Source organism: Lepisma saccharinum, chromosome 2 (genome assembly GCF_977018435.1).
Source record: "Lepisma saccharinum chromosome 2, izLepSacc3.1, whole genome shotgun sequence".
Classification (NCBI taxonomy): Eukaryota; Metazoa; Arthropoda; class Insecta; order Zygentoma; family Lepismatidae; genus Lepisma; species Lepisma saccharinum.
This window is the reverse complement of record NC_139230.1, coordinates 55,358,052-55,385,679: the sequence shown is the minus strand read 5'-3', so window position 1 is coordinate 55,385,679 and position 27,628 is coordinate 55,358,052. Positions and strand designations below refer to the sequence as shown.

General features: G+C 36.4%; 1 protein-coding gene across 1 annotated transcript in view; it reads left to right on the top strand.

Moving 5' to 3' along the window:
* Nucleotides 1-25,337, top strand: part of LOC145984042 (metabotropic glutamate receptor 5-like) — a 205,724-nt gene extending 180,387 nt beyond the window's left edge. The window contains exons 5-11 of the mRNA XM_083117382.1: nt 1,242-1,346; nt 4,844-5,004; nt 8,405-8,590; nt 11,088-11,315; nt 18,375-18,524; nt 20,099-20,371; nt 23,349-25,337. Coding sequence (XP_082973508.1) covers nt 1,242-1,346; nt 4,844-5,004; nt 8,405-8,590; nt 11,088-11,315; nt 18,375-18,524; nt 20,099-20,371; nt 23,349-24,617 — 2,372 coding nt within the window. The 3' untranslated portion in view covers nt 24,618-25,337. The remainder of the gene's footprint in view (nt 1-1,241; nt 1,347-4,843; nt 5,005-8,404; nt 8,591-11,087; nt 11,316-18,374; nt 18,525-20,098; nt 20,372-23,348) is intronic.
* Nucleotides 25,338-27,628: the final 2,291 nt, after the last annotated feature.

Sequence of the window (27,628 nt, the reverse complement as noted above, 5' to 3'; positions counted from 1 at the left end):
TGGTGAAATTTAGCTCTATTATGCACATCAGGTTTGGCAACACTGCCAGGATGGTCGTAGGAGGCAAGGAGAAATGCACTAGGCTTATGGGACCATTATTTTATTCGTTCTCTCTGGAATATCAAACATCCGATGACGTAGAAAAGTACATGGACGGAAAAAGGACACGTAGAACTATGTCATAGCAGTAGGAAAAGTCGAAACTCCCATTTGATGAGCCGTAACTTGAAGTTGAAGTTGATGTCCCATAAGGAATACATGGGATTCGGTAAATACTAATTCATCATATTTTTCAAAAATCGTATAAGGCTTAATAATCAACTTAGAAAACCGCTTCCACTTGCCACATGGGGAGAAATTCATACTCTTCATTTCTGCCGGAGATTTTTTTAGTAGCATTGCTCATTCCGACGATATTGGAATAAATGCATGCCTGGTGCGTAATTGTCCCTCTTCACCTTAACAAGTGAACAGTAAGTGCATTTTCTGGGTGTGAAGACAGAGCTCAGAAAATTTTGTGGTAGCAAATCTGCACAACCTCAGGCAATTCTTTCCACTTCCCCAAAGCATTGTGAAATATGAAGGCATTTTGTTGAAGAGTCAGATTTGCTAGTTTTTCAATGTGAAAGAATTGGAAGGAACCTCATTAGCAAACACACCTGTATATTTTACAATATGTATAAAACTTAAAATCTTGAAAAGTTTTTACATTATAACAGAGATGATAGTAAATTATTGATTCAACAAAATTTCCAGGGGTTTAACAACGACAAGAAAACTATATTTTTTAAACATGTTTCTTTGGTGTGGTGAATGTGAGGTGGTACGTTTGACTCCTTTCAGTGGAATTTTTTTCATATTATAGTGCCTACTATATACTCTGTCCTGGTAATCTCTGGAGCAAGTGAACGAAAGCAAGTCTCTGGTCAAGTAGTGACTCGAGAGGGCTCGACAATGAACAAGTGCAAGGTAATGGGATTGCATGGAGGGGGAAGAGCAACTGCTGTTACCAGCCTTTCCAGCAGTGTGTACTGCTTAATTCTGTCCACTAACTTTCTCCTCTACTCTGCCTTTATGCATGTCCTTGCTCCACAGATTCCCAGGATAGAGTATAGAAACATGAAGAATGTGCATTGGTGTAAAGTAGATGAAGTATGTGTGAATGACTAGCTTTCAATCTATTGATTTGTTGTTTTTGAGTGTGACAAGAATGCCAGCCTTATTATTGTTGTTGTTTTCAGAATTAAAATTGTTTGATACATGTGGATCTAAAGATGTAGCAATGAGGGATGTCTTCTCAGCAGTCACAAGTGCATTAGACCCTCATGGAGACCTCCCTTTGCTTGGTAAGTATTATAACTGATGCAACTTTGCAGATGTAGAATTTGTAATTTCTTACATTAACATTGAAATAACCTAAAGAGCCTTTATAGTTACAAACATGTGCATGTGCAGTTTACACTTTAGCATTCCACAGGAACATTTTTTCTAGGTTTCAGCTTGTTAATATTACAAAATATAGAATGTTATCAATACCTAGGTGCTTATCTTCTGAACAATAAATCAATAGTTATTTATAGAGGCACATATTTTTGGTAAATAAAAAAGCAAAATTTCGGTACAAAAACTGAGTCAATTTCGGGTTCAAAAGCGGTAAATAAAATAAAATATCGGTGTTATAACGGTGAAAAAATGGATGAAAAGTGGTATATAAAAAGACATATTAGTTTTAAAATTGTGAATATAATCCTAAATTTAATTTAAAAACTACACTTATTCCACAGAATTAACATTTCACTTCTAATAGCACATTTATGTAGTTATCCAAGTATTAAGTTTATTTCTGTATAAAGGGGTCCATTTTTGCTTCTCCAATATTAACAGCTGAATTAATCAATTTTCCGGGAATTGCATAACTTTCAGGATAATTCAGACCTCAGAAGGTGTCTCATCGGTGAATAAACCCTGAATTTCGTGTTTAAGAGTGAATTTCGCTTTTTGCAGTTCATTTCGCATTATTTCGTGACAAAATATGGTCACAAAATGCATCTCCCACCTTTCAAAAACATGAAAAATTAACACTACAATGTGTTTTTTCCAATTTCGTTTTTTCGTTAAAAACGAAATATGCATGAGCAAGCAGACATGCTGGACACCCAAGTTTTGACATGTTACTAAATATAATATTTTACAGTAGACTTGCGATTAATCGAGTCCTGATTAACTGAGGCTCCGGGTTAACCGAGGGAGTGGTTGGAAAACATTACGCTTCATAACGCACCCCCCTGTTTGTTTATGGAGTCAAGTCACCGTCCACGCTCCACGTGTTCGTTACATTGTCGGCGTATCTGATTGTTATGGTGGTGTTTAAGTCTGTGTAGGCCTATTCTAAGCAGAAAAAGTAATCTTCTCATTTAAGTTGTACTAGTAATAAATAATTACTATTCAGTTTTAAGTGTTGTTTCGCCATTTACGACCTATTAGCACATTATCTCCGTATTATCAGAGTTTTTCCGTATCCAAGGTAATCTCGGTCCCAATTAGCTTGGATAATCGCAAGTCTACTGTATTTTCATTTCTTGAAAAAAACATGAAAGTGATGATGTAATTAGTAGCTCCATAGTGAAACCACTTTTCTGCTTATGTGGCTGTATTAAAATGACATTTTATCTTGTAGTATCTCACTGGTTTTTGACTTTGCAGAGCCACTATGTGTATTGTACATGCACATATCCATAGTTCATAAATGAAACACTGTTTGGAAGCAAACTCTACAATCTAGTAGTTGAAGTCAACTCTCAAACTTAGGTACTGAGAAGTGTCATTTAAGGTACTTTTATTAGGGGGTACTGGAAAGTTTGTGGGACGACCCAGGAGAAATGCACTGGGATTGAAGAAATTTCACAGTTGCTCAACGTACTACCCTTGAAGCTCAATACACTCCCTAGCATGGGGAAAGATAAAGTAGTCTGATGGAGCCAGATGGGGGGAATGGGATGATCAAGACACTCAAAGCCCAAGTCGCACAGTTTCAACTGTGTTTGTAATGCTCGATGAGCAAGGGCATTGCCATGGAGGACTAGGACCCCCTTTTTGAGCTTTCCATGGCTTTGCTGCTTCAATCTCCTTCAGTTGGGTGAGTAATTATGTGTTGTACTCTGCATTAATTGTCTGGCTCTTGGGCAGGTAATCTATAAGTAGCACACTGTCCTTATCCCAGAAAAATAAAGCAAAGACCTTCCCTGTTTTGTCTGCTTTGAACATCTTGAAGCAAGGTGAACCAGAGTGCTGCCATTCCATTCACCATTGTTTTGTCTCTGGATCATGATGATATAACCAGGTTTCATCCATGGTAACCAATCTTGACATGAATTGTTCGTTGCGTTCAAAATTGGACATGATTTCCCTTTTATGCTTCTGGTCTGTGGACATATTTTTTGGCACCCATTTCACTGAGAGTTTGTGCATGCCCAGATCATAGTGAATTATGGCATCAACAAATTCCCATGAAATGCCCAGAGTCTCTGCCACATGTTCTGCTGCTATGTGAGGGTCTTCAAGAATCAGATCTGAATTTGATCAATGATTTGCAGAATGGTCACTATTTTTGGTCATCCACATGGGAGGCATCATCTCTTGTGAATTCACCACATTTAAACTGAGTCACCGACTTCATTACAGCTGCATATGAAGGAGCAGAGTCCTGTAGGGTCATGCCCATTTTGGCTCTGAATGGGGTAATAGAGAAAATTTGATCAATAATTACACATACCCATTAGAAAACATAATTTGTGTGTGTGTTTTGTTAGAAACTTCAGTTTATAGTAAGTGTGTAACTATTTATCTAATTTTCTCTATTGCTCTATTTACCGTACTTCCTACTAGCTCTTCACCTAATTCAGAGCCACCAGCCACTGCTGTTTCTTTCAGAGATTTAGTTCTAATTATCTGGATATTCAGAAAATCTAAGTGTCATGTTCATGACAATTATCATCCTTGAAAGAGTAAAAAGAAAATCACCATTCACATGTTTTTCATTTAAAATACTGCCTTCATATTAGTCTTTTAAAAATAAAATAATTTTTATCAATAAAAATATGTTTATATATACACAAAAAATTCGAACAAATTTCATGTGTTTATTGTCGTAAACATGAACTTGGTGGCACTCTAATTGTAATACTCAGATATTAAAAATTGAATTGATATGTCACTTATATAGGCACCTTACAAACACTACAGTAAAAATAAGTCTCAGAGGTAACACTGCTATGAAAATATATCGAATGATGGGTATCATGATAATAAGTAACGGAAGATATTATCTAGTAAGTACCATTACTAAGTACTTCTTTTGAATATCCATATTGCTGTTTATTGTTTCATGCAAAAGCGCAAAAGTAGCAAAGTAGCGAGTAGCAGACAGGAGTAGCATAGCAAGCTACTTTTTGGTAAATGTAGCTGTAGCAAAGCTACATTTTTGGAAGAGCAGCTGTAGCTGTAATCGAAGCTACTTTTAAAATGTAGCGTTCTGATCACTGCTCACTTCATAGGCCTTAAGAAAAGTAAAGGCTTTGATTAATGCTCTGATGTTTGGTACATGAACATCCAAGGATATGCACTTTCAGGGCAAAATATGACCTTCCTTTAAATTGTTCGGAACATGATCAGGCCACGAACTTTTCAACACTCGCTTGTAGAGCCAAAATGACCATAAATTGGGCCATTGTTGAAAAATGTTAATGTTGGGAAAAAATTGGGATTGTTAGAGGAGTGTTTGGGGAGAGGTGTAGATAAATCATTGTCTATAATGATTTCATTTCAGAGTATTTTTGCTTTTCAGGTTTAATTGGTCTTGGAAGTCCTGATATTGTTGGAGAAACTGTGACTACATTACATGCGTTTAATATTCCTCTAATTCTTGCTTCTCCAAGACTATCAGAAATGGTGACACAAGAGGGCAACATACTAACAACAGCACCTGATATTAGCAGTGTTGTAAAGGTAGGCAAATAACATTAATTACAAGTTGCTGTTCTCAGACAGCTGCAAAGATTGAATATAGGCTTTTGATATGTCATACACACTCGTCTCTAATCATGTATCCCTCCCCTGATAGAATGAAAGATTGTGTCAATCTTACCACCTTGCATACAATCTGCAGAAGATAGATTCATACAACATGTTTGATGTCAGCTTGTTCTTGTGTCATGTAATTCGTGAAGTGAGATTTTAGCTTGCATGGACAGATTAGGCAAGCATCACTTGGCAAACTTGCTGCAAGTGAGATGCGTCGTAACTACTTTGCTTGATTCAAAGTTGCTGCAAGCTTATGTTTACTTCACATGATAAGAGTGTTTCAACTTTGAAGCAAGTTTAATGTGCTATTTAATTCAGCTCTGATTACATATGTGCAATTAAAACATACAAACAATCAACACAGAAATACACTTGAAATTCAATTGAGGAATTCATATGTGTGTATGTATTTTTTGTATTTAGCATCATTTTTCTGCCACTAATTGTGACAATTAGTATTAATTAAGATTAGATGAAAATGATGAAAGAACACTCATAGAAGACCAGAACTCAAACCTGGGACAATCAGTAGTGTATTCAGTACACTTGGTAACCAAGCAACTTGAGGAATTTGTGTGCTACATTAACACTAGCTTACCCAAGGATGGGGAACCTGTCAGGCCACCACATCTTGTTTTTGGTTATTATTCCCTAGGATGTTCAAAATGTTTGTTTTATATTTTGTTCATAAAATCATAAAGGTAACATACATAGGAGGCAAAACTCCTCCCACATGGCTAATATTTTGTCCAGAATGTGAGAGATGCTTTCACTTTTCTTTATCAATGTATGCTAATATTTGATTGCTCCATTAAGAAAATCAAATATATGACTCTTTGTTAATAAATTAAATTCATGAAACTTGGAATTTAGTCTCATTAAAATAATTTAAGACAAATTTTAATTTGCTTCACTGTTAAATTGAACTTCCAAAAAATTGAGCATTTCAATGATATTCTCTCTGTCAGTACATTTTATTCCAATTTTGACAATCTTTTAGTTTCTTAGGCTTGATGTTTCTACTCTTTTCACCCTTTAGTATTCTCTGCTGCATTTGAACAAAGAGATAAGATGAAAGATGATCCTTCTAGTTAAAGTTTCCATCTGACTTAATACTGTACTTATGTGGACCATCAACATTATTATGACTTGATAAACAGTGTGTGTGTGACAAAGATATAATTTGTTTTAAGTCCTCTGTCTCCAAAGATAGGCTAATGGGGACTGGTCCTACAGTTTATAGTGGGATCTGAGCCACTATGTGCCTAAACCAAGTATGAAACCTGGAACCCCTGGATTACACGGCAGGCCCAGACAGTATGTCTGCTTCAGTCTATGTGTGCATACATAAGGTACCTGAACCCAATATGGCCTACCTAAGGTTTGTGATTGTTTCTAGTGGTGTACAAAGTTGGAAAGATAAAACTAGTGGCAAGATTCAAAATAGGGAACATTTCTGGACGTTTACTGAAAATTTGAGCCAATTGCAAAAAAATAACATGGCCGAAGGGAAGATTTTATTAAAAAGTTACGTTTAGGCCAAATTGGGTAGGGGAAGGGTGGGTAAAGTGACCAGGGTGGGCAAAGTGACCATCAGTACTTTTGTTGTCTGTACATTGCTGCCATCTAACATAAATGGGCCCAACTACTTTCGCAAGTCACCATTGTAATTGTAGATGACACACAACATGGTGGATGGTGCAGTTCTATTTTTAGCAGCTAATTTGTGTTTTTTGGTAGTGTTTATATAAGGTAAGTGTTATTTCATTGATGAATTTTTCATAGTTATTCATAACGTGAGGACTGTGTAATTTCTTTATGTGCAAGCATAATGATTGCTGGTAATTTTTGTGTGTATGACGAATTCTGAAGTTTTGCAGTTTCAGTCCTACAGAAACATTTCTAGATTGCGTCCAAGAGAGCAAAGTGGCCATCAGTTCCAAATATGTAGGCTGTTTGGACAAGCATATATACATGCATCTACTCTGAGTGTAGCAATCAACGGATTTAGGAAATGTGGAATTGTACCACTGAATCATAATGTGTTTGGTGAATTAGATTTTTTTGCTGCTGAGATCACATATGTAGTCAAAGACCTGATAAAAGTGGTTGCAGATACAGAAGACAATGTTGAAGCACAAACATAAATGGGCCCAACTACTTTCGCAAGTCACCATTGTAATTGTAGATGACACACAACATGGTGGATGGTGTCTTCAGAAGCGGAAGAGTTGACATCTGTTATGCATTAGCATCAATTCATTTCTTGCAACCCAATTTTATGCCAAGTGCATTGGCATGACCACTTTGCCCTACTAGGTTGGGCAAAGTGGTCATTTTACATGTTCTCAAATAATCAATAATTACTCCTTACATATTGTTCGAAACTGGTTCAATGAAATATATATGTTTTACTATGAATTGTACTATATCTATTACATTTTGTCTGGTTTATAGTGTTATTTGTAGTGGAAACAAAATTAAATTCCTTAGCGTGGCCACTTTACCCACCCCTTCCCCTACACATTTACCCAATATGGCCTAGTCATATATTTTGTTCTTTCACATCAAAATATGCAACAGAAATTCTAAAGAAAGTACAACCATGTCGTTTTTATAGGTAGATAAGTATATTGATACACTTACATTTTATTTACGTAATGACATGTGAGATTTGCACAAAGAAATAGCATTGTTTACAAACCAATAAATGAGGGAGTGGCATGTCACAATTTGCTACCAGAAAACCATGGATTTCACATCACAGTGTTGGCAAATGAAATGTCCTTTATCATCCTTAGCAAGTTCCACACACACTATATGAACATAAGAGTAACAAATGTCACATTTGCGCATGTCTTTCACGATATATTCTTATGTAGGCCATATTGAGTACACCTTACATAGTGTTCTTTTTTTCTTCGTTATAAACAGTATTTTAAATTAAAGTCTAAACTAAGTACATTGTTGTATCATAATATGTACTAGAGATATAAACACCTATCACTTGGAAGATGTAGTAAGTAATAACTTGACTATGCCATATTAGATCACGTAGAACACAATCATGAGGTCCAGCTATTTCGCTTCTTTGTCCTCAAGTTACTGCATCATAGGTTCAGTCATCAGATTCAATCACGTCATTCGGACAGTCTAAATGACATACTAGCATCATTTGTTGAATTAACCTTGTAACTACTTGGGAACAGCAAATAGGCCATATTGGGTTCAGATACCTTACTTACTTTTATTTTTTGCCTCATTTATGTGACATATTTTACGAGACTAGATTTCATTCTTAATCCTGATATTTTTTTCCTTACAGCCTGTTCTAGCTTTGGCAAGTGAACTTGGATTACGTTCAGTTAGTTTGGTGTCCTCGTGTGCACATAGTGTAAAGAAGTTTGGTCAAACAGCTATGGAAAGTGGAATCTTGATTGGCAGAATTTTGGAAGTGTCTAAAAATTCCAAAGTTATTGGAGATGTTGTTAGAAAATTTCTTGAAGAATCAGTAAGTATTAATAACATATTTGTGTTATTGGAAGTTGAACTATTGATAGAGAATGAAACGAGATAGTTTATTCAACACAAGCTTTTCCTACATTTCATTTGTATCTTTTGTATAAAGAATTTGTGTAAATTTTTTGCTGACAATATTAGACCAACATTAAGATACATGGTAGATGTTGTGCACCCTACATTTCTTTTATTATTTCACTCTAGTGAGAGAGAAGAAAATATTGAATTCTAAAAATCATGCAATTCAATTATGCATTGCAAAAGACTGAATAAAATTCTGCTGCCATCACATTCTACCTGGTAAAGGAAAACAAGTGGCCACAACACTCCCAATATTTGGCTTTTGGGCATTGCAGAGACAGAATAGATAATTTATGACATCAAAAAGACAATTTCTCTTCCTTTTGACTTTACACAACTAAGAACTCAATGGAGGGATTCATTGCATTATTTGCCATCTCTCTCTCTCTCTCTCTCTCTCTCTCTCTCTCTCTCTCTCTCTCTCTCTCTCTCTCTCTCTCTATTTTCTCTCTCTCTCTCTATTTTCTCTCTCTCTCTCTATTTTCTCTTTTTTTCTCTCTTTCTCTTTTTTTCTCTCTCTCTCTTTTCTCTCTTTCTCTTTTCTCTCTTTCTCTTTTCTCTCTCTCTATTTTTCTCTCTCTCTTTTTTTCTCTCTCTCTTTTTTTCTCTCTCTCTCTCTTTTCTCTCTCTCTCTCTTTTCTCTCTCTCTCTCTTTTCTCTCTCTCTCTCTTTTCTCTCTCTCTCTTTTCTCTCTCTCTCTTTTCTCTCTCTCTCTCTTTTCTCTCTCTCCTCTTTCTCTCTCTGTACACTTTCCTCTAGAAGACTGTGGCTGTGATATAAGCTAGGTGGATGCAAAATAATCTAACACAGTTATTTTTAGTGGTTTTTATTTTATCTGCAACATTTCATCCTGGTGTCCCAGAACTTTTTAAGCTTATTCAAGATACACATACAACACACAACCTCACAAAAGGTGGTTATGCGAACCTTTAAGAAGAACATAAATAAGCTAAGTGAATGTATTGAGTGTCATTAGGCAATTAGGTTGCTGAAATGGACATATTTTGGGTTGATAGATGTAGGAATAAGAACCTAGCCCCCCCTCCACTCCCCTCCACTGGAAAGAATTGACAGAATACTAAAGTTAAAGAAGCAAAATACACGTTTACTGTTTGCCATGTAATATGGCATGACCTTTACTTATTTGAACTTACATGAAGATAAGGATTCAATTGGAACCAATCAGTGTTCTGTTTGACAGTTTATGTCGAAATTAATGTTATATAATAGTAAAGTATGCCTAAAATAACAGTCAAGAACTTTACTGTTTATCAGCTGGAACCATTTTTTTTTCATTTTAAATTTATATTACCAATAATTTCCTTGGTAGAACAGCTTTTCATTTTACTTTTTTAATAAAAATGTTATTGGTCTTGACTAGAAATAAGTTAGACAATGAAAAAAAAATATTTATAACCCTATATTAATCTAAATAATAAATGTATTGTTACGTGTAAGTGTGTGAGGACCTCTGCTGAAATATATTTATAGATATGTGCCTGATGGCAAATGATGAGGAAAAGTAAGAATGCTAGGTTTTACAACATTTAAAGTAAACAGTGGTATGCTATATTTACTGTGTCTCAAATTTGCATGTACCTTTCTGCTTTCGATACATATTTACTGCTCAGAAGAGAAACTCTAGAGATTGAAAATTTAAAATAGCTCCCTGGAATAGCTCCAATTTTCTGGTAGTTTCAGTTTTAGTCAAACAATTAGCAGAAAACAATTTGAAAAGCTTGTATTTTTCTACAGTACTTTCTACCATAGTATTAAACATGTGTGTCACCACTGATCAACAAAAATATAAATACTAAATAGTTACTGGTACTGAGTCTGTAGTCATAATTGAACATTATTAGGCTCTGATGAATATGTTGTTTCAAATATGTGCCACTCACAAGTCTTGGTTTCAGGCTCTTATGCCATTTTTGTTCTCTTGTCCATTTTGGTCTCTTGTCATTTCGCAGAATCTCCTCAAAGTTTTCAAAATTTTGATGAAATTATGTGAAAATATCATCTCACGGGAAGAGTTACTTTGACTTCTCCACAGATTCGGACAGCTAAACTTCTGTAGAGGTTCAACAGATTGTACTAAAATATTGTTGAAAACCAATAAAATATTCTCTCATTTGCAGTTCTGCTAAATCTATTATGCTCAACAAAATTTGGTATGCAAGTTATTTTGCACATATTGGAATAATACTGTGTTGAGTATATTGCGGACAGAAAATGTGTGTTTTATATAATTATGATTCTTTGCAGTAACTCTTGTTGCACAAATATTAACTCCACACTAAGTTCCAAATAGCTGATCCATCTTGTAGTACTGTTAGTACAATACTTTTATACTGAATAACTATAGACCATGCTAGAACAAGAATTAAGTGTTTTATTTTCTATTGCAGGTTTTGAATGAAACTGTAGCCTTCATATTGGAACCGGAAGAAATATATACATTAGCAGAGCACTTGAGAAGTTACAAGGCTAAAAAGAATTTCCTGATTGTTGGAACTATTGGCATAAATAAAAACCTATTTAAACTTTGGAAAAACCTATTTGCAGGAGGTTATCTAGTAGAACCACACATGCCAGAACTGCCAGATTTCAGGAATTATCTTCTTGAAACATTACAGGTTGACTGTTCTTATAAAGAATAATATATTGTATTATCTTTGGATGCTAATTAAGGAGAAAAAATCTAAATTTTTCTGTTTTCATAATGTAATTAACTTTTGTCAAAAAATCCATTTCCATTGTGGTAGAGATTTATGAGAGTCTGAGAAAATGTAATTAGGATAGGATTATGCATGCATAATTTCTTTCTATTTTTAAAATGCATTTGAAATGCATTTGTGCCTCCCCGATGGAGTAGTGGTACCATCATTGCCTTGTAATCAAGGCAATACCTGGTGGAGGCACATTGCACAGTGGTTCAGATCCCACTTTACACTGTAGGTCCAGTCTCGATTAGCCTATCTGTGCATAAAGTGGACTTAATACATCAATTAAATTCAATTTAAAATCCATTTTTCCCTTTTCCCTTTTTATGTAGCTGTTTTGTGCAGGAAAATGTTCTGTTTCTTCCTTACTCAAGGGAATTTATCAAATTAGTAAAATTTACTACATAAAATAATTTATTTGCTCATTTTGACTTTCTCTCTCTCTCTCTCCCTCTTTATCTACATATAGCTCCCCAGGAAACTATGTAGTAATAGCTTCCCATTAATTTAAGGGGAGGAGATACAGTTATGCACCAATTGTGCATTTATTTCAATATCACCCAAATGGGCACTGCTACTAATAAAAACCCTGGGTGTATCCAAGAGTATGAATTTATTTATCTTCATGGTGGAAGTGTTTTTTTTTTTATATTGATTATTAAGCTGGACATGATGTTTGAAAAATATGATTAATAAGAATTTTCGTAATCCCATGTATTCCTTATGGGGAATCAACTTCAACATAAAGTTACGGCTAATCAAATGGAAATTTCGACTTTTCCGCTGGTGAAATGCATCTTCAAACTGTCCTCTTTCCATTGACATCTTTTACTATTCCATCGGAAGTTGGATATTCCCAAGAGAACGAATCAAATGATACTCCCATATGATCAATGATTTTCTCCTTGCCTCCTGGCAGTGTTGCCAAACCTGATGTGCATAAAAGAACTAAATTTCACTTTAAATGGAGTTAAAACTGACTTTCAAGGAGCTAGATTTACGAAGTGCTTCCTAGAGTAATGTTAGTTGTCAAAGGGGTGGGGCACTGTTATTACAGTTAACTCTAAATTGATGACAATTTATTCTTAGTTTTCATCATCTAGATCCAGCAGCATCACCCATCTCATGGCCATACAAAATCGAAAATAAATTATTCCCTAATAACAATATTATGCCAATTTCACGTCAACACGGCGCTATAAAGAAAGTAGCTGGGAATATAAGAGGGGGTGGGGTGATGCAGCCAATATGACAATATCACTGTCATGTGCAAAATGTATAATTATGACAAAAGTTGGTCTATGTGGACCGGAACCAGTGATGGCATCATAGTGGGGCATGGGGGTGGGCATCCCAGTTCACAGCCGAATGAGTGCACGAAAGAGCCAGATCTGGCTCCAAGAGAGCTAAGTTGGCACACTGCCATGGACGGAAGAGCTTGGGAAGAGTCCCGTGGAGACTGTATCGCATGCCCTTAAACCTCTAATGTAGTATCTTTTTCAGCCTATGTATTATGTATGCTTGTAATTGGATGTTAATTGCTGAAAATCGAATTTTGGTATCTAATTAGATACAAATCAACACCATTCTAAGTTAAATTTTAATATCAAACTATAAGAAAATTAAGATCTTTGACTTGAATAAATCAGGTAAATAGACAAGAACTGTTCTTGCAAATTTGATAGTTTGCCAGTTTGTTTGTCAAGGGCACTGTAATGCATAGACTTGATCCATTGTGTTGTAAGTTTTTCTGCATCAAAGAAATGCACTAGAGGCCCATATATTGAAGCAAAAGTAGGTTTTCAATTGTTGCAACTCCTAAATGATTTCTCTGATCCGTTAGGGTTGGTTATATTCATGGCACTGAACTCACATTCACATTCAGCTGGAGATATTGGTACAGTTTTTATTGAACTCAAGTTCTTTGGGTCAGGTGGGAATGTGTTTTTGATTTTCGTCATAGATGCAAAAATCTTTAAGGTGAGGAGGAACAATTTCCCCTAGGTCTTTCTCGCTGGGACAGCTGCCGATCACTGTTGCCAACTTTGCTCTTTTGGAGCCAGATCTGGCTCTTTCGTGCACTCGTTTGACTGTGAACTGTGGCACCCACCCTCTGCCTCACCATGATGCCACCACTGGCTCCAGCCCATAAAGACCAACCTTTGCCATGAGTGTACATTTTGCACGTGACGTAATATTCATATGTAGATATGTAGCTCTTTTATGCACATCAGGTTTGGCAACACTGCTAGGATGGCCGCATGAGGCAAGGAGAAATGCATTAGGTTTATGGGACCATTATTTTATTCGTTCTCATGGGAATATCAAACATCCAATGTCATAGAAAAGTACATAGACGGAAGAGGACACATTGAACTATGTCATAGTAGAAGGAAAAGTCAAAACTCCCATTTGTTTAGCCGTAACTTGAAGGTGAAGTTGATTTACCATAAGGAATACATGGGATTATGTAAATACTTATTAATCATATTTTTCAAATAACGTGTCTAGCTTACTAATCAACTTGAAAAATAGTTTCCACTTTCAACATGGAGAGAAATTCATACTCTCTCACATACTAAACCCTTTTTTAAATAGCAGTGCCCAATCCGATGATATTGAAATAAATGTACAACTAGTGCGTAATTGTCCCTCCTCGCCTTAAGTAGTGACACTTTTACTTACATTAAAGTTTACCTTTTCATGCGAACAAGTGTTATGTGATACATCACTATAAAATGCATTTTCACACATATCCGAGACCATGTATCTGGTTTTAATATTGCATCACAAAATGAACTTAAGTCGTCAAAACAGCTATTCAGATTGTCAACCAGATGTTGAAAGAAATCTTTCAATAGGTTTAAACTTTTATTTGTTTATCACGTGTTGGTTCTTCAATTGAGCCTCCTTTGAATGTGTGGTATTCCTTTAACTCCTGAACTATCATTCTTATCACTACGTATTCAGAGAAAAGCAGGGAGGGGGATGATGGAGTTACAACACCCTCCCAAGATATTGAGAAAATCAAGATTTCCAAATAAATCAGTGAAGAACCCAGGGAAAACTAGAGTAGTAAATGCAAACCTCCCTTAAAATGTTCCCCTGATTTACATTTTTGAGAGTGAAAAGTTCTAAATATATGCCATGTACTATCCACCTTTACAATTGCAGCCCCCCCCCCTCCCTCTCCTGAAAATATCCTGTGTATGCCAGTGAATCTCTAACATGGTGAATCAATCGTTTTCAAAGTTCAAGAAATTTTATAGCCATGTTAACTTCTTGCTTTACTCTAAGAACTGAATAATTTCTGTTCTGCATATACAATGCTATTTTCAGTAATTCTAGAATATAATAAAATGTAGCTAATTCCATTATACCAATCCTTCAAACTTTAATCTCTTGGAGTCAATTGGGAACCATCATGACTGTTTTTGAAAAATACACATCAAAGCAGCATAGTTCTCAACTAAAGCTTGAACAGCATTAAAGAACGAAGCAACCCAACATGTGTCTTAAATACTACCTAGTTTTAGCAGTGGCGAAGCATGCTGTCTCTGGGAGGGTAAGCATAGGATGGAGCAGGGGAGGAGGGAGCTGTGAATTTTTTAGAAAGTAGTTTGTTTAAATATAGTCCCTAGAAAATAAAATATGACATATTGCCTGAATCTCATCTACTGCTGTCCGGAAAAGTCAGGATAGGAATTGAAAAGGATAATGTAGTGATTAACGCTCTCGCCTTATAATCAAGAAGCAGGAGGTTCGATTCCCCCTGGAGGCATTGGTTCAGATTCTACTTTAATCTAGTCTCTATTAGATATCTGAGAAAAAAGGTGCTTCTGTCTCGAAGGTCAGAAAACAATGACGATGGGACTCGATGTTCTGACCACGCGTCACCCAATAAAAGAGCAGTTCTGTCAGTCCTTAGCACTCTTACATTTGTTATATTAAAGCTGCTTGTAAAAATTATTTACTACTTCAATAACAGTCTCGTAAATATTTCTCGCATTAAAGAAATGGATCGCTCCACGGCAGATTGATTATAACAGCATGCTACGACAAGGACCTCGGGTTCGAATCCCCACCTGAGCATACTTGTTTTTTCTGAGTGCCCCTTCATCAATGTCATCATATAATCGCTCATCCTCATCTTCCCAAGTAGCCAAAAATGGCAGAAAACCAAGTAAAATATACTAAATCTATCAATCAATTATTTGTTTTTAACTCTTTTATGCATATAATTATTCTCTAACACATGACTTTTTTTAAAATTATAATACGATTTACAAAATGATGAAATGCTAAATGAGAACATGGAAACCTTTCTGTGTAACATACTGACCAGAAAATTTCAGAAACATGGATTCTTTCAATACGTTTGCACTGTTCTTTGCCCCCTTTTAAAAGTAGTGCGTTTTCAGTTATGTCACTAATTATGAAACAAAATTTTGCCTCAATATCCCTTTCCTCAAAGTAATAATTTTACAATAATTTCCTTCTCTGAATCGAGATTGGTGTGGGCACATCCAGCAGCTAACACTTCACGAAAAGTGGTTTCTAAAAAAAGGAGGAAGCACCAAACTTAATACTGATAAAAAACTTACATGCATTATTTGCAGTTAGAATTCTAATAATGCATACGTTGATAGGTTAGAAGGCCAGGTTTAGAGGTGTTAGCAACACATTTTCGTGACGTGTTAGCAGCAGGGTGTGCCCCGCTCCCGGCACACTCTGAATCTTCCATGGAAAGTTGGAAATGCTGATCAACAAGCTCTGTGCATCCACTGCCTGCTTCATCACATGCTCGTACATGATCGGCACTCTTCGCCGATGAGGCCGGACTAACTGTGTACGTTACAGGCAAACTTGCCCCTGAAATTGTTTTCCTGCAAGAATCACATAGGTTGTTATGGGACCAGCTGAGCCTCTCTCAGGCGGGCCTCGCTGAATGTGCAGATCGAGTTCCAAGCAGGGTTGGAAACTTGCAGTAATTATTGGAAGACCTAGAATTTCAGTTTTCTTTTATTAAGAGTCATTTAATGAAATTATAAGTAATAAAATAATCCGTAATAGACAAATATATTAGGGTAGGCCCAGCCTTATAGGATGCTTCGCCACTGGTTTTAGTATTCAAGAGGAAAATTCTTGTGAGACACCCTCTAGCAGTCGGATAATAGGTTCAGATAATGTGGGTTCAGAAAATATCAAATACATGTCATCTAAAAGAGACTGAATATAGTACTCATCTGCTTAACAGTGTAATGTGTATTTAGATTCTAAAAGTAACTGAACTGAGTAGCACCCTGCATTACAAGTAAATTTCAAGATGCTTCTGTTTGCTTGTATTTGGTTATATGCAGGGCTGAGGTGATACCTCTCTGAACAGATACCCATACTGATGCCAATACTCTTACTGATTCCCACTGATAATGTTTCTTGAAAATTGTAACAAATATTACAAGTTGTTGAAAATATTGATTAATATTAGTGGGTGAATATTCCACTCCAGTTTTTTTGCTTTAAAATATTAGACTTACATCGAGAATATTAAAGTACCTGTTATGTAATCACAAAACAAAAAATAAAAAAAAAATCACATAATATTGGTGAAAAATCAATGGAAACTTCGAACTTTCAGGAAAGTGTCACATGCCAGAAAGTATCGCCTGGTATCAGTAATTAAAATCCTACCAATCTTTCCAATACTAATACCACTGCCAATATTGATACATTGGCATTGACTCAGCCTTAGTTATTTCCCATACAGCACAAATCTCCAAGGGGCATCCATAGGATATCCACAATGTCCAGATCAGATCCATGGGATATCCCATCCTGGATATCCAGAGAATCTCCAGTTTTAGATATCCAGGAGATCTCATGTCCAGGATGTTTATGGGATATGTGGTATTACGTCCACGTGTTATTAAAAATTTGACACAAATGTTTTGATATCCATGTAAAGATTCATTCATAGTATTTAGTCTCATTCTAGATTCATCCTCTAGTATCTTATACTAGGAACCAAACACTGTGATGTATTAATAAATCGTAACTTAAAAACATCTCTCAAAGGAATTGCATCATCTGTAGGCTCATTGTCTCTTCAGAGAGTTACGCATGCTCACCAGCGCCAGATCAGGTGAAAGCCATGAGGCTTCCTTTGTGTCTCAAACACAATGCCAGTTTGCATTGAGGATGTTAACTTGCTTAGCCGTTGTACTGAAGAATAAGCTCTGCATACTCTGCTTATCATTGATGTGCATGTGAATAGAAAACATATTTCGTTTGTGTAGATGTGTGTGTGTGTGTGTGTGTGTGTGTGTGTGTGTGTAAATTAGGGTGTGTAAATTAGGGTGTGTCAGTGCATGTGTGAGAGAGAGAGTGAGTGGTGTACTTGTTACAAGCATGTGTGTACCTGAGGTCTTCAGTATGTGTAAGTCTAGTCCAATGTTCTTTTTGTATCCAAAGTTTGTGCAAAAAATATCAGCATAATGTCCAGATTAGGTCCAATTTTAGTCTAGAATATATCCTTATCCACAATGAAATAAAAACATCCAGATAACATCCTGATTATGTGAATCCATGTCCAAAAGCATCCATAAAATGTCCAAAATGATCCACATAATGTCCAAAACATGTCTGAAAATAAACCACAGAATGTGCAAAGCATATCCAGAATATTCAAAACTTATCCAAAATGATCCACAGAATGTCCAGAAACATATCCTTCCTGGATATCCTATGAATGTCTACTGAACATTCCAGGATATCCTATGGATGGTCCAGAATTTCAGCACAAATATCCAGAAGATATCCATTAGATGTCTCCTGGATATTTGTGTTTGTATGGGTTGATATTGTTTGAGACTTCTATTGAGAATACACACACAAATATGTTGTATATGTATACACATGCACACATACTGTATGTGTGATTTTTTTGCTTATAACTTTCCTCCCCTGTTTCAGTTGGCCAAGGATGGTAATGATTCAGTAGTTCGTAACTACATGGAAGAGATTTATGCCTGCACTTGGAAGAACTCAAATGATTCCCTCATCACTGGCTGCAGAGATCTCAAACCTAGTGACTTAGCTGCAAAATTGCTGATAGACCCAGAGGTAATATATATATATTTTTTTAATTTTAAGACACAGGATGAAGTGACATAGATTGTCAATTTAACTGAGGGAATGTCACAATGTATTTATTTGTTTTGCAATTTGTTATTTCTGTAATTAATTATGATAAATAGAATATATTCACAATGTTTATGGACCAAAATATTCAAAACTCTCAAGAGTAGCTGACATTCAAACTCTATATTTGTTGTTCTTTGGCAGAATAAGGGCAAAGTGGTACCAATACTGATAATTAGGGCTCGGATAGTTATGCACTAAAAAAAAAAAAACTCAAAATATGCATGCAGATATACACTAAAGAAGTGTAAAATATGCACTTAAATATGCACTTTAAAAAAATATCAGTTTAATTTATAAATGCTGTATATTACAAACTATGAAAGATTACATGCCTCATTCGCTACACAGATTTTTTCAATTAATATGTTTCTCCATTAAATGAAACACAATACATTACAGATCAAGATCATGATTGCATTTGATTACAACATGATGTCTCAAATTTTCGAACTTGAAACTCCTTTTGTTTTCAGCTAGAATAGTCTTATATTCAGAAAACACACATTCCACTTCGCAAGATACAAATGGACTGTATTTTAGGGCAACAAAGTCAGACACATAAAGTTCCAGATCATCCAGACGTTGTCCATTTGTATGCAGAATTTTGCAAATTTTCACCATTGTTGCATATCCACATAAATACAGTATATGTTTGGTGTTGCTTGTGTGTACAAAAATATAAACAACATCAACTTATTTTCATACAAATACGCACCTGCATATGAAATATGCATTTTTAGTTAAAAATCCTTAAATATGCATTTACTTATGCAAAATGCATAATTATCAGAGTCCTACTGATAATTAACTCAATATTCTGGCAGTTAAAATTGCTCAGAGGAGCCAAAAATATTAGAATATGAGTATTCCATTGCAACTACACCATATCATTCTATCAGGTCTATTATGGAAATAGCTGTCATTCAACCACGCATGCAGGCCCAATAGTCTATGATGAAATTCCCCTCAGGAAAGGTAGCACAACAAAATGTTGCACAAAAAGAGGTAAAGTGCTCCCCTGTGCTTAGCACCACGCCATGAAGGCATATAGGGGGTGTGGGGGTAATGCCCCACACTTTCTTGATCTGGTCGTGGCACAAAAGTGACATCAAATAAGAAAAATAAAGTTTTTCGCATTGGGCACTATGCATTTGTACAGGATGGAATTGTATTCAGTACCACCACAGGATAATGTTGTTTCAACCTAATCTCTGTTCTATGTGTGTATATGATTCCATAACATATCTTAAACTTAACATTAAGGCAAGAATGAAATATTGCAATTGCAATTTTTGCACAATCTTTGAAATAGTTTTCCCATCCATTGCCACCTGTTTAAAGGTGAGCATGACTATATATGTTCTTATTTTATCTTCTTGAGGATAGTCATCAATTGAATTTTCAATGAAAGATTTGTGCGGTTATTTGACAAATGTAGAAATATTTCATAACTTGGTGATTCCATAAAACTACAAACTAAGATTTTTTTCCAGGTGACATTTGTAGTAAAGGCTGTGTCTGCTTTTTCTGCTGCATTGTTTTTGGTGCAAGTGGACCATTGTAGGAACCTAACACACTGTGCAGATATACCATATATCAACTTGCAGCAAGAAATTCTGTCAATGCTGTCACAGCTGAGTTTTACTTCCCAACACAAAGCACCTTTTGAATTGCAAGGAACTAGTCTACATGTGACACATGATGGACAACTTGTTTCAAATAAATATATTGTTTTCCTTGTTAAGCCCACAGGAGATGTGAGTGGGGTAAGTAATTACTATGTGCTATCATTAATCTCTCTCTCTCTCTCTCTCTCTCTCTCTGTGCATATGTTTGTTTCTGCATCTCTGTCTTCCTCGATGAGTCTTGACCTCCTTCCGATTACCTCCTATTCTCAACTCTCATTATCCAGGCTCTAAGCCTCATCTTTAATTCATAAACCTCATTGTCACCTATCAGTTTATCTCAGTCCTTTCTTCTCTGATATAGCTTTTCTTTTGGTCATCCGGTACTATATCCACTCTACATGTCTTAATCATTGTATTCTTTGTGTAATATTTATGTATTTCCATTACATTATTAATATTATTACAGTGGAACCTCAATTTTACATTCCTGGATTTTACATTTTCCCACATAATACATTCGGTATAACTTGAGATGACCGGACCCCTCTCCGATTTTCTTTATATTTCACATACTCACTAATTGAGGCCTCCTAATCATGAACCTGAAGTTAAAATTTGTCTGTCACGTCTAGAAATTGCGAACCATTGATGCTAGCCCCACGAACCATTGGCACGTGGTTAGGTTAGTTTTGGTTAGGTTAGGCAAACATAGTTAAAATTTGGTGTCGTGTTAGTATCAGGATCTAGTAATTGGAAATAATTGTGAACCATTGACGCTAGCCCCATGAACCATTGGCACGTGGTTACGTTAGTTCGGTTAGGTTAGGCAAACATAGTTAAAGTTTGGTTAGGTTAGGTTAGGTTACTTGTGAAACAAAAAAAAATCGCAATAATCGACAGTTTCCATGCTGAAAACTAACGCCTTATTTTCACTTATTTTGCAATTTCTAGACGTTTCCGACAAATTTTAACTTCAGATTCGTGATTAGGAGGCCTCAATTAATGAGTATGCCAAATATGAAGAAAATCGGAGAGGGGTCCGGTCATCTCAAGTCGTTCCATACATTCAATCTTGATGGTCCCAACATAGCAAAATGTTACAAAATTTTCCTCGATTATGTTTTCCTGAATTTTAAGTTTTTTAAGCTTGATCCCCTGAAAAACGTAAAATCGAGGTTCCACTCCAACGTGTTATTATTATTATTACAAGCTTGAACATTTTGCTATTAAAACATGACCTCTCTCTTTCTCTACCACTATTCCATTTTCATCCTCGCCTGTTTCCACTTGTTTCAATGTCTGACATTGATGGGTTTTCCACCTCTTTACTTTACAAAACAATCACATTTAGACTGAAAGAGTGTAGATTTTCTTCTTTCTTGGGAAGCAGTAAGGAGGGGGGTGCCCACCCTATCTAGCTCTGGCGTCTTTCCCTCTGCTGTTCCTCCTCTAACTTTCTTTCTTGATTTTTCTTCTCTATTACTAGTCCCCATTCATCACACCACCACCACTCCTTTTTCTCTCCAATACTTCTTTTCTGCATTATTTGACTCTTCTCTATTCCTTCTCATATTTTTCTCTCATTCTTGATATAGAATTTATGGACCTCCTTTCTAGATGTTCACTAAAGATAATTGTAAAGAAGTAAAGTTCATGATTCTTCCTACAAATATTCATAAATCCATTGAAACTTGAGGTTGCATGTTACACAAAATGAAATAAAATAGATGCATTAAAATTAGGTTGATTACTCATGTTTCAACTGCTACAGTAGTAGAGTTAAATTTAAAGAAGGATATGTATGAAAACTTGGGTGAAAAATTAATCATAAGCTCCCCATTTATTAGTGAATAAGCAAGTTTTATTTATGAACCTGCATGATTTTTTTTGTGAAATCAAGTATTTCTAAAATTAATTTTCATTCTATCAAAATAAACCTGTACTGCTTTTAGTTTTCAGAAATGTTGCCGATCTGTGTTGGATACATTTTTAAAAAATTGTACTTTGTATTGATGCTTGTACAATACAATTTGTGATTGCTTCAAATATTTATTGCTGGGGATCTAAATTTAGATTTTTGTAGTAATGAATTTTTATCATTATACTTAGTTCTGGCATGATTTTTTTTACTAATAATGGCTTAATTTCCTGCTGCTCCTAATTTAACATTTTACTACTTTAAAATTACATACCTCTGAAAAACTGGCATTTTGCTTATTCTGTATGACAGTAGTAAACAGGAAAAAGTAATGGGTTGTAACTTTTGTAGTCTGTAGCATGAACAGTCAGTTAAATAATGTTTGATGGAATTCAGTATGATTTGAATGAGTAGTATAAAATAATGTAAGGTGTAAGCACATATATTTATATTAGTTAACTTAATAGAGATATTCCACTGCTTGAAAGTAGTATATACCACAGATATATTGTATGCATATGCATATAGTGATAGAAATACATATGTTATGTTTAGATTGGATTTGATTGATTGATTTGCTATATTTTACTTCACTTTTTGTGCCACTTTTGGCTAATTTGCGAAGATGGGGACGAGTGATGATATGATGAAATTGATAAATGGACAGTCACAAACATCCATGCCCAGACCTGGATTCAAACCCGGGACGCCTGGCATCATAGCAGGATGTGCTAAGCACTCCACCGCGGGGTTGGCAGATTTGATTTGAGAGTGACAAGGTGGTGGGAGTAAAAGGCCCTCACACTTATGAGTAAATTTGTTGAAATCACATACATGTGTGTGAGTGTGTGTATGTGAAAGGTCTCCCTGGAAAATGAATGGAATGTGAAAGTAACATATTTCATACATGAAATTTGATTTCGGTGCTAAGACATTGGAAAGAACTCATAATTACAAGTAAGAACAGTCTAGGCTCAGTCACTAAAATTTCAAATTCAAGTATTTTGGAGGGTGTGGTTTTTGACCATTCCTTACTTGCCTTTCCCTGAGGGAGAAATCCAGTGTATGGCCTTGCTTTTATAAAATTGAATTTCTAAATTAAGATTTTGTTTCATCACATTTCCCTTATTCATCTGTAAACTATTTTCATGCCTGATGCTAGATTTAAAGCTACAAGAAAATTTTGTTTTCTTACAGATTGGATGGTATTCTGACGATCAGGGGTTGACAATCGATTCCACAGTCCTGCCAAATATGGGTCATCTGAAAGAGGGAAAGAAGACTACTCTCTCGCCAGGAAAACAAGGTCGAAGATTTGAAGTGGACTTAAGTTCAGAAGTAGATTCTTTTCCCAAAGTTGCTATGCGAGAATTCTTCAAGAAAGATGCTGTTCTTGCCAGTTTGGAAGATGTTGCAGTAAAAGGTATACAGAGCACTGTAAACAACCGACTAGTGGGTGGAGATGAGGAGTCGGGTGTAAATGCAAGACGTGTTACACCGGAAAGTTACATATCAAGAACATGGGCCACTGTGATGGTAGCTGTTGCTGCTGTGGGAACATTTATTACACTCTTTATGCTTGTTTATGTTCTAATTAAAATATGCGATGGTACGTTGGCTGGAAATCAATCCCTCGGTATTATATTGCTTATAGGCGTCATGGCAATTTATTCTAGTGTGGTGTTATTTGTCCTTCCTGGTAGTGAGCTGAAATGTGCCCTGAGGGTATTTCTTTATCCTATTGCCATGAGTTTGTGTTATGGAATCTTAATCATAAAAGTAATGCAGCTTCGATCCCTGGTGTTGCTTGGTTTGGGTGGGAGGATTTCCTACATCAATCAGTACATTATTCTTTTCTTCATTGTTTTGGTAGAAGTTGTAATCACTGTTCAGTGGTTCCTAACAAACAGACCTCACTATAGAATTGATTCAGAAGGGTCACCGTACTGTTACATGCCACAAACAGATTTCCTGCTGCTGCATCTGTACATTGCAATATTGGTTATTATAGCGTTCCTGTATGGCCTCTCGGTTTTGAAAATTCGAAGGAATTACAAAGAGGGAAGATGGGTTACACTTGCTGCTTTGCTTACCATGCCAGTCCTTGTCATATGGGGACTGGTGTATTCGTTTGTGCCTGAGCAATATGACGAACCCACGGTTTGCGTTGCTTTAGTTATTTTGGCTACAGTCATGGTGATGGCCTTATTCATCCCCAAAATGAGCACCATTGCTAAACAGAGCTCCCACTTCAAACACAAGAAAATGCATATGTCCGATTCAGTCACCACCATTTTCACCACATTCACAGATTTAAACTCTTCTGCCACCGGAGGCAGGAAGAAGCACTTCCGATCTCAACACAGAATGCAGCATCAGCCAGTTGTGACTGGGCTGGCAGATGCTTTCTCCGATAACATCACTAAGAACCCAATTTATGAAGCAACAAATGGAGCTTACCCGTGACCTGATACCATGCAGCAGAAAGTTGAAGAAATACTCAGGAAAACTATATTGCTTGTCTGCATTGAAGGAAATAGATTGTAATATTCATAACGATCGTGTTCTGCATGGGAAATTCATTGCTATTTATTTTGGAGTGCATTCTTTCTGAAAGAGTCAGATTTCCAGCAGCATATAATGATATACTATAGGCATGCATATCAGTCACTATTTGCTACATCTGTAGTTGTTAATTCTGTCTCAAGGTGGGTTTTATTACCCAAGTGTGGCAACCTTGTGACTTGAGTGAAGTGTTTTATTGTGTGTACTAGAGGTGTGTGTATGTTTCATCAAGCTTACGAAGTAATATCTGTGATTTTTTCCACATAAGATACAGCGTTAGGCTAAATTGATATTATTTTTTTTTTAATTAAGCCCATATCAGATATTATCTTTGTTTCTTAGTGCCATGATAACTATACCGAAGAATAATTTCATGCCAACACGGCATATCAAAATGTAACATTTGAACTGCTTGAATATTTTTGTGAAGTGAAGGTAAAAGTACCATATGAAATGTATCAAGCAAGTGGGAGTTGAATGATTTTAACCTGCTAGCATTAGTAGGAATAATTCTGATGCATTGTAAGTATTTATATTAAGCATTCAAGATTTAATTATTTATGTCAAAAGTGTAACATCTATTTTCATTGAAGCATGTAAATAAATATCAGGATCATTTCATACATTTATATTCTCTAAATCCCGATTTCCTTACCAAAAAGAAGTGTGTGTGCGTATCAGAGTGGGACCTCACTCTTAATTATTTTTTTTTTCAGTTTGTCCTTCACCTAGCCAAGTGCTTATTCTTTTAGAAATATAGCTGTGATAAGAATAAATATATAGATATATTATTTGGATTATTATTTCCACCTCAAGATCTGAAATTACGTCTTATGCCGTGAGTAGAACCTCTGTGATTGCTATTCCCCTGGCTGTAAAAAGTAGGATGGGTCTGAAATTGGTTACTGTTATTTGATTGTATTTGGTCTGCCAGGTTCTGTACAGTGCAACATAATGCTTCAACTTTATTTTCTAATGTTAATGTCTGCAATTGATTTGTGACTGAATTTAGTTGGTTCGCTGTTGTACCACCAGGTGGCAGAATTGCATTGCAAGACTGTGAAATGGCAGTGCTGGGAGAACTAGCGGACTGCATGTTTGGAGCTTGACTGGAGGGGAGGGAAGGTGGGGCTGGGGCTGTGGGTGTGGTTTGGACCTGCCACGAGTTGGTCGGGAGAGCTGGTGTGGCTTGATAGGATTGCTGTGGAAGAAAGTTGTATGGAGCTTGAGAGATATGCAGGAGGGGGGTAGGGGGGGAATACGTCACAAATGACGAAGCGGGCTGAGGCGAGGGGAATGGATGGGTGTTGTTGACGTGTGGTTGCGTACAGATGGGAAACTATGGGGAGGCTGTTGCGTAAATCGAGTGCATGTACTTAGCAGCATCTATCAGTTTCATCGCTTCACTTTGTTCCTCATTGCGTCTAGCTTGAATCAGCATGTCTTGCCTTTCTTGATTCTGCAGATGTGCAATAAGAGAACTTGTGTCAGTGAACTCTTTGTCCCCTATTGCGGCAATGTGTTTAGATCGAAGTCCAGACACAACATAGGAAAGGATTTGAGGGTTTGTCGCTTGCGGGAAGAATTGAAGGACGAGATTTTTCTTACGAATTACATAATCATGAATGGGCTGGTTAATTTCTTGCTTTGTCTCTAATAAAATTTGGATAAGCATGCTGACTAAGTGACTGCCTTTAAATAATGAAATTAATACTTTCTTGATTTGTGTAAAGGTGAGGGTGTTGAAGTTTGGCTGCTTTTTGAGATCGTTCAAAAACGTGAGCACTATGTCTGCGAGGAACAATGGCAACATTTCGCGTTTTTTGTTTTCCTCCTAGGCCAAAGCATCCGCTATGCTCTCTAACTTTTCAAAAAAACTGTTCAACTTCTTGAGGATTTTTGCCTGTGAAGGGGGAGGGGTATAATCCATGGGGAATATTTACTGACATTCTTGACGGGGAAGGATTGATGGTAGTGTAGGGGTGTTAGTTTTAGGTGTACTGGTTTGGGGTTCTGGGTGTTTCTTTTTGGTTTGGATGTTTCTAGACCACCTAGAAACTGTGGATAATCGGGATGTTGAGCCTTGGATCTGGTTATTCGGGGGGAAGGAGCAGGGGAATTAATAGCAGAGGTTAAGGATAGAATCTGGTCAAGAGAACTGTCTAGCTCTTCGTGAAGACTAATTTGGGATTAGTTCATGTGAATTTAGGGAGGGGGAATTTTTATGTACTTATTCACAAGAAATGAAAGATAGCAAGCGGGAAAGAAATTTTACGAGTGGGGGTTTATAATACAATGTGTATTATTGAAAAAGAAGAATTTCTAGGGTTGCTGCTGTGTGTGGCAGGATTTAATTATGGAGTTTTGAGTGGTGTAAAAAAAAAAAAAATGCAAATCCACCATGTAGCATGACATCGGGTATGGTACGGGATCGAGTCACGCCGGGACGTAGCTCAGATAAATAAGATAGGTCTTTGGTTTTGACTTAGCTAACCACCTCTACCCTAAAGGAAGCTGATGAAGGTTTGTTGGGAGTGTGTGTTGTTGAACGCTACTCACCCCTTGCTGTAGATCTGGCCCTCGGCTTCAGGTTTCTGCTATGGTAGGAATTGGAGACGGGCGCCTGCTGAAGAGATCGCTGGCAGTGATAAGAGGTGGCAGGCAAATTCAGCAGCTTGATTCTCTGGAGCGCTGATTCTCCAGACTGGGGTTGGAGTTTAGGCTAATGATCTTCCGTAGTCTGGACTGCTTCTTGGGCTTCAGCGATCTCTCAACTGGCCGTTGTCATAGTCTTGTTGATCAATTTGCTGGTAATTGTGGAGCGAAGTGAGAGATCGATTTACAGTCTCCAGGGGTTTTATACTTTGGAATTGAGTCATGACTTGGTGGACTTTGCACCTCCAGCTGTACAC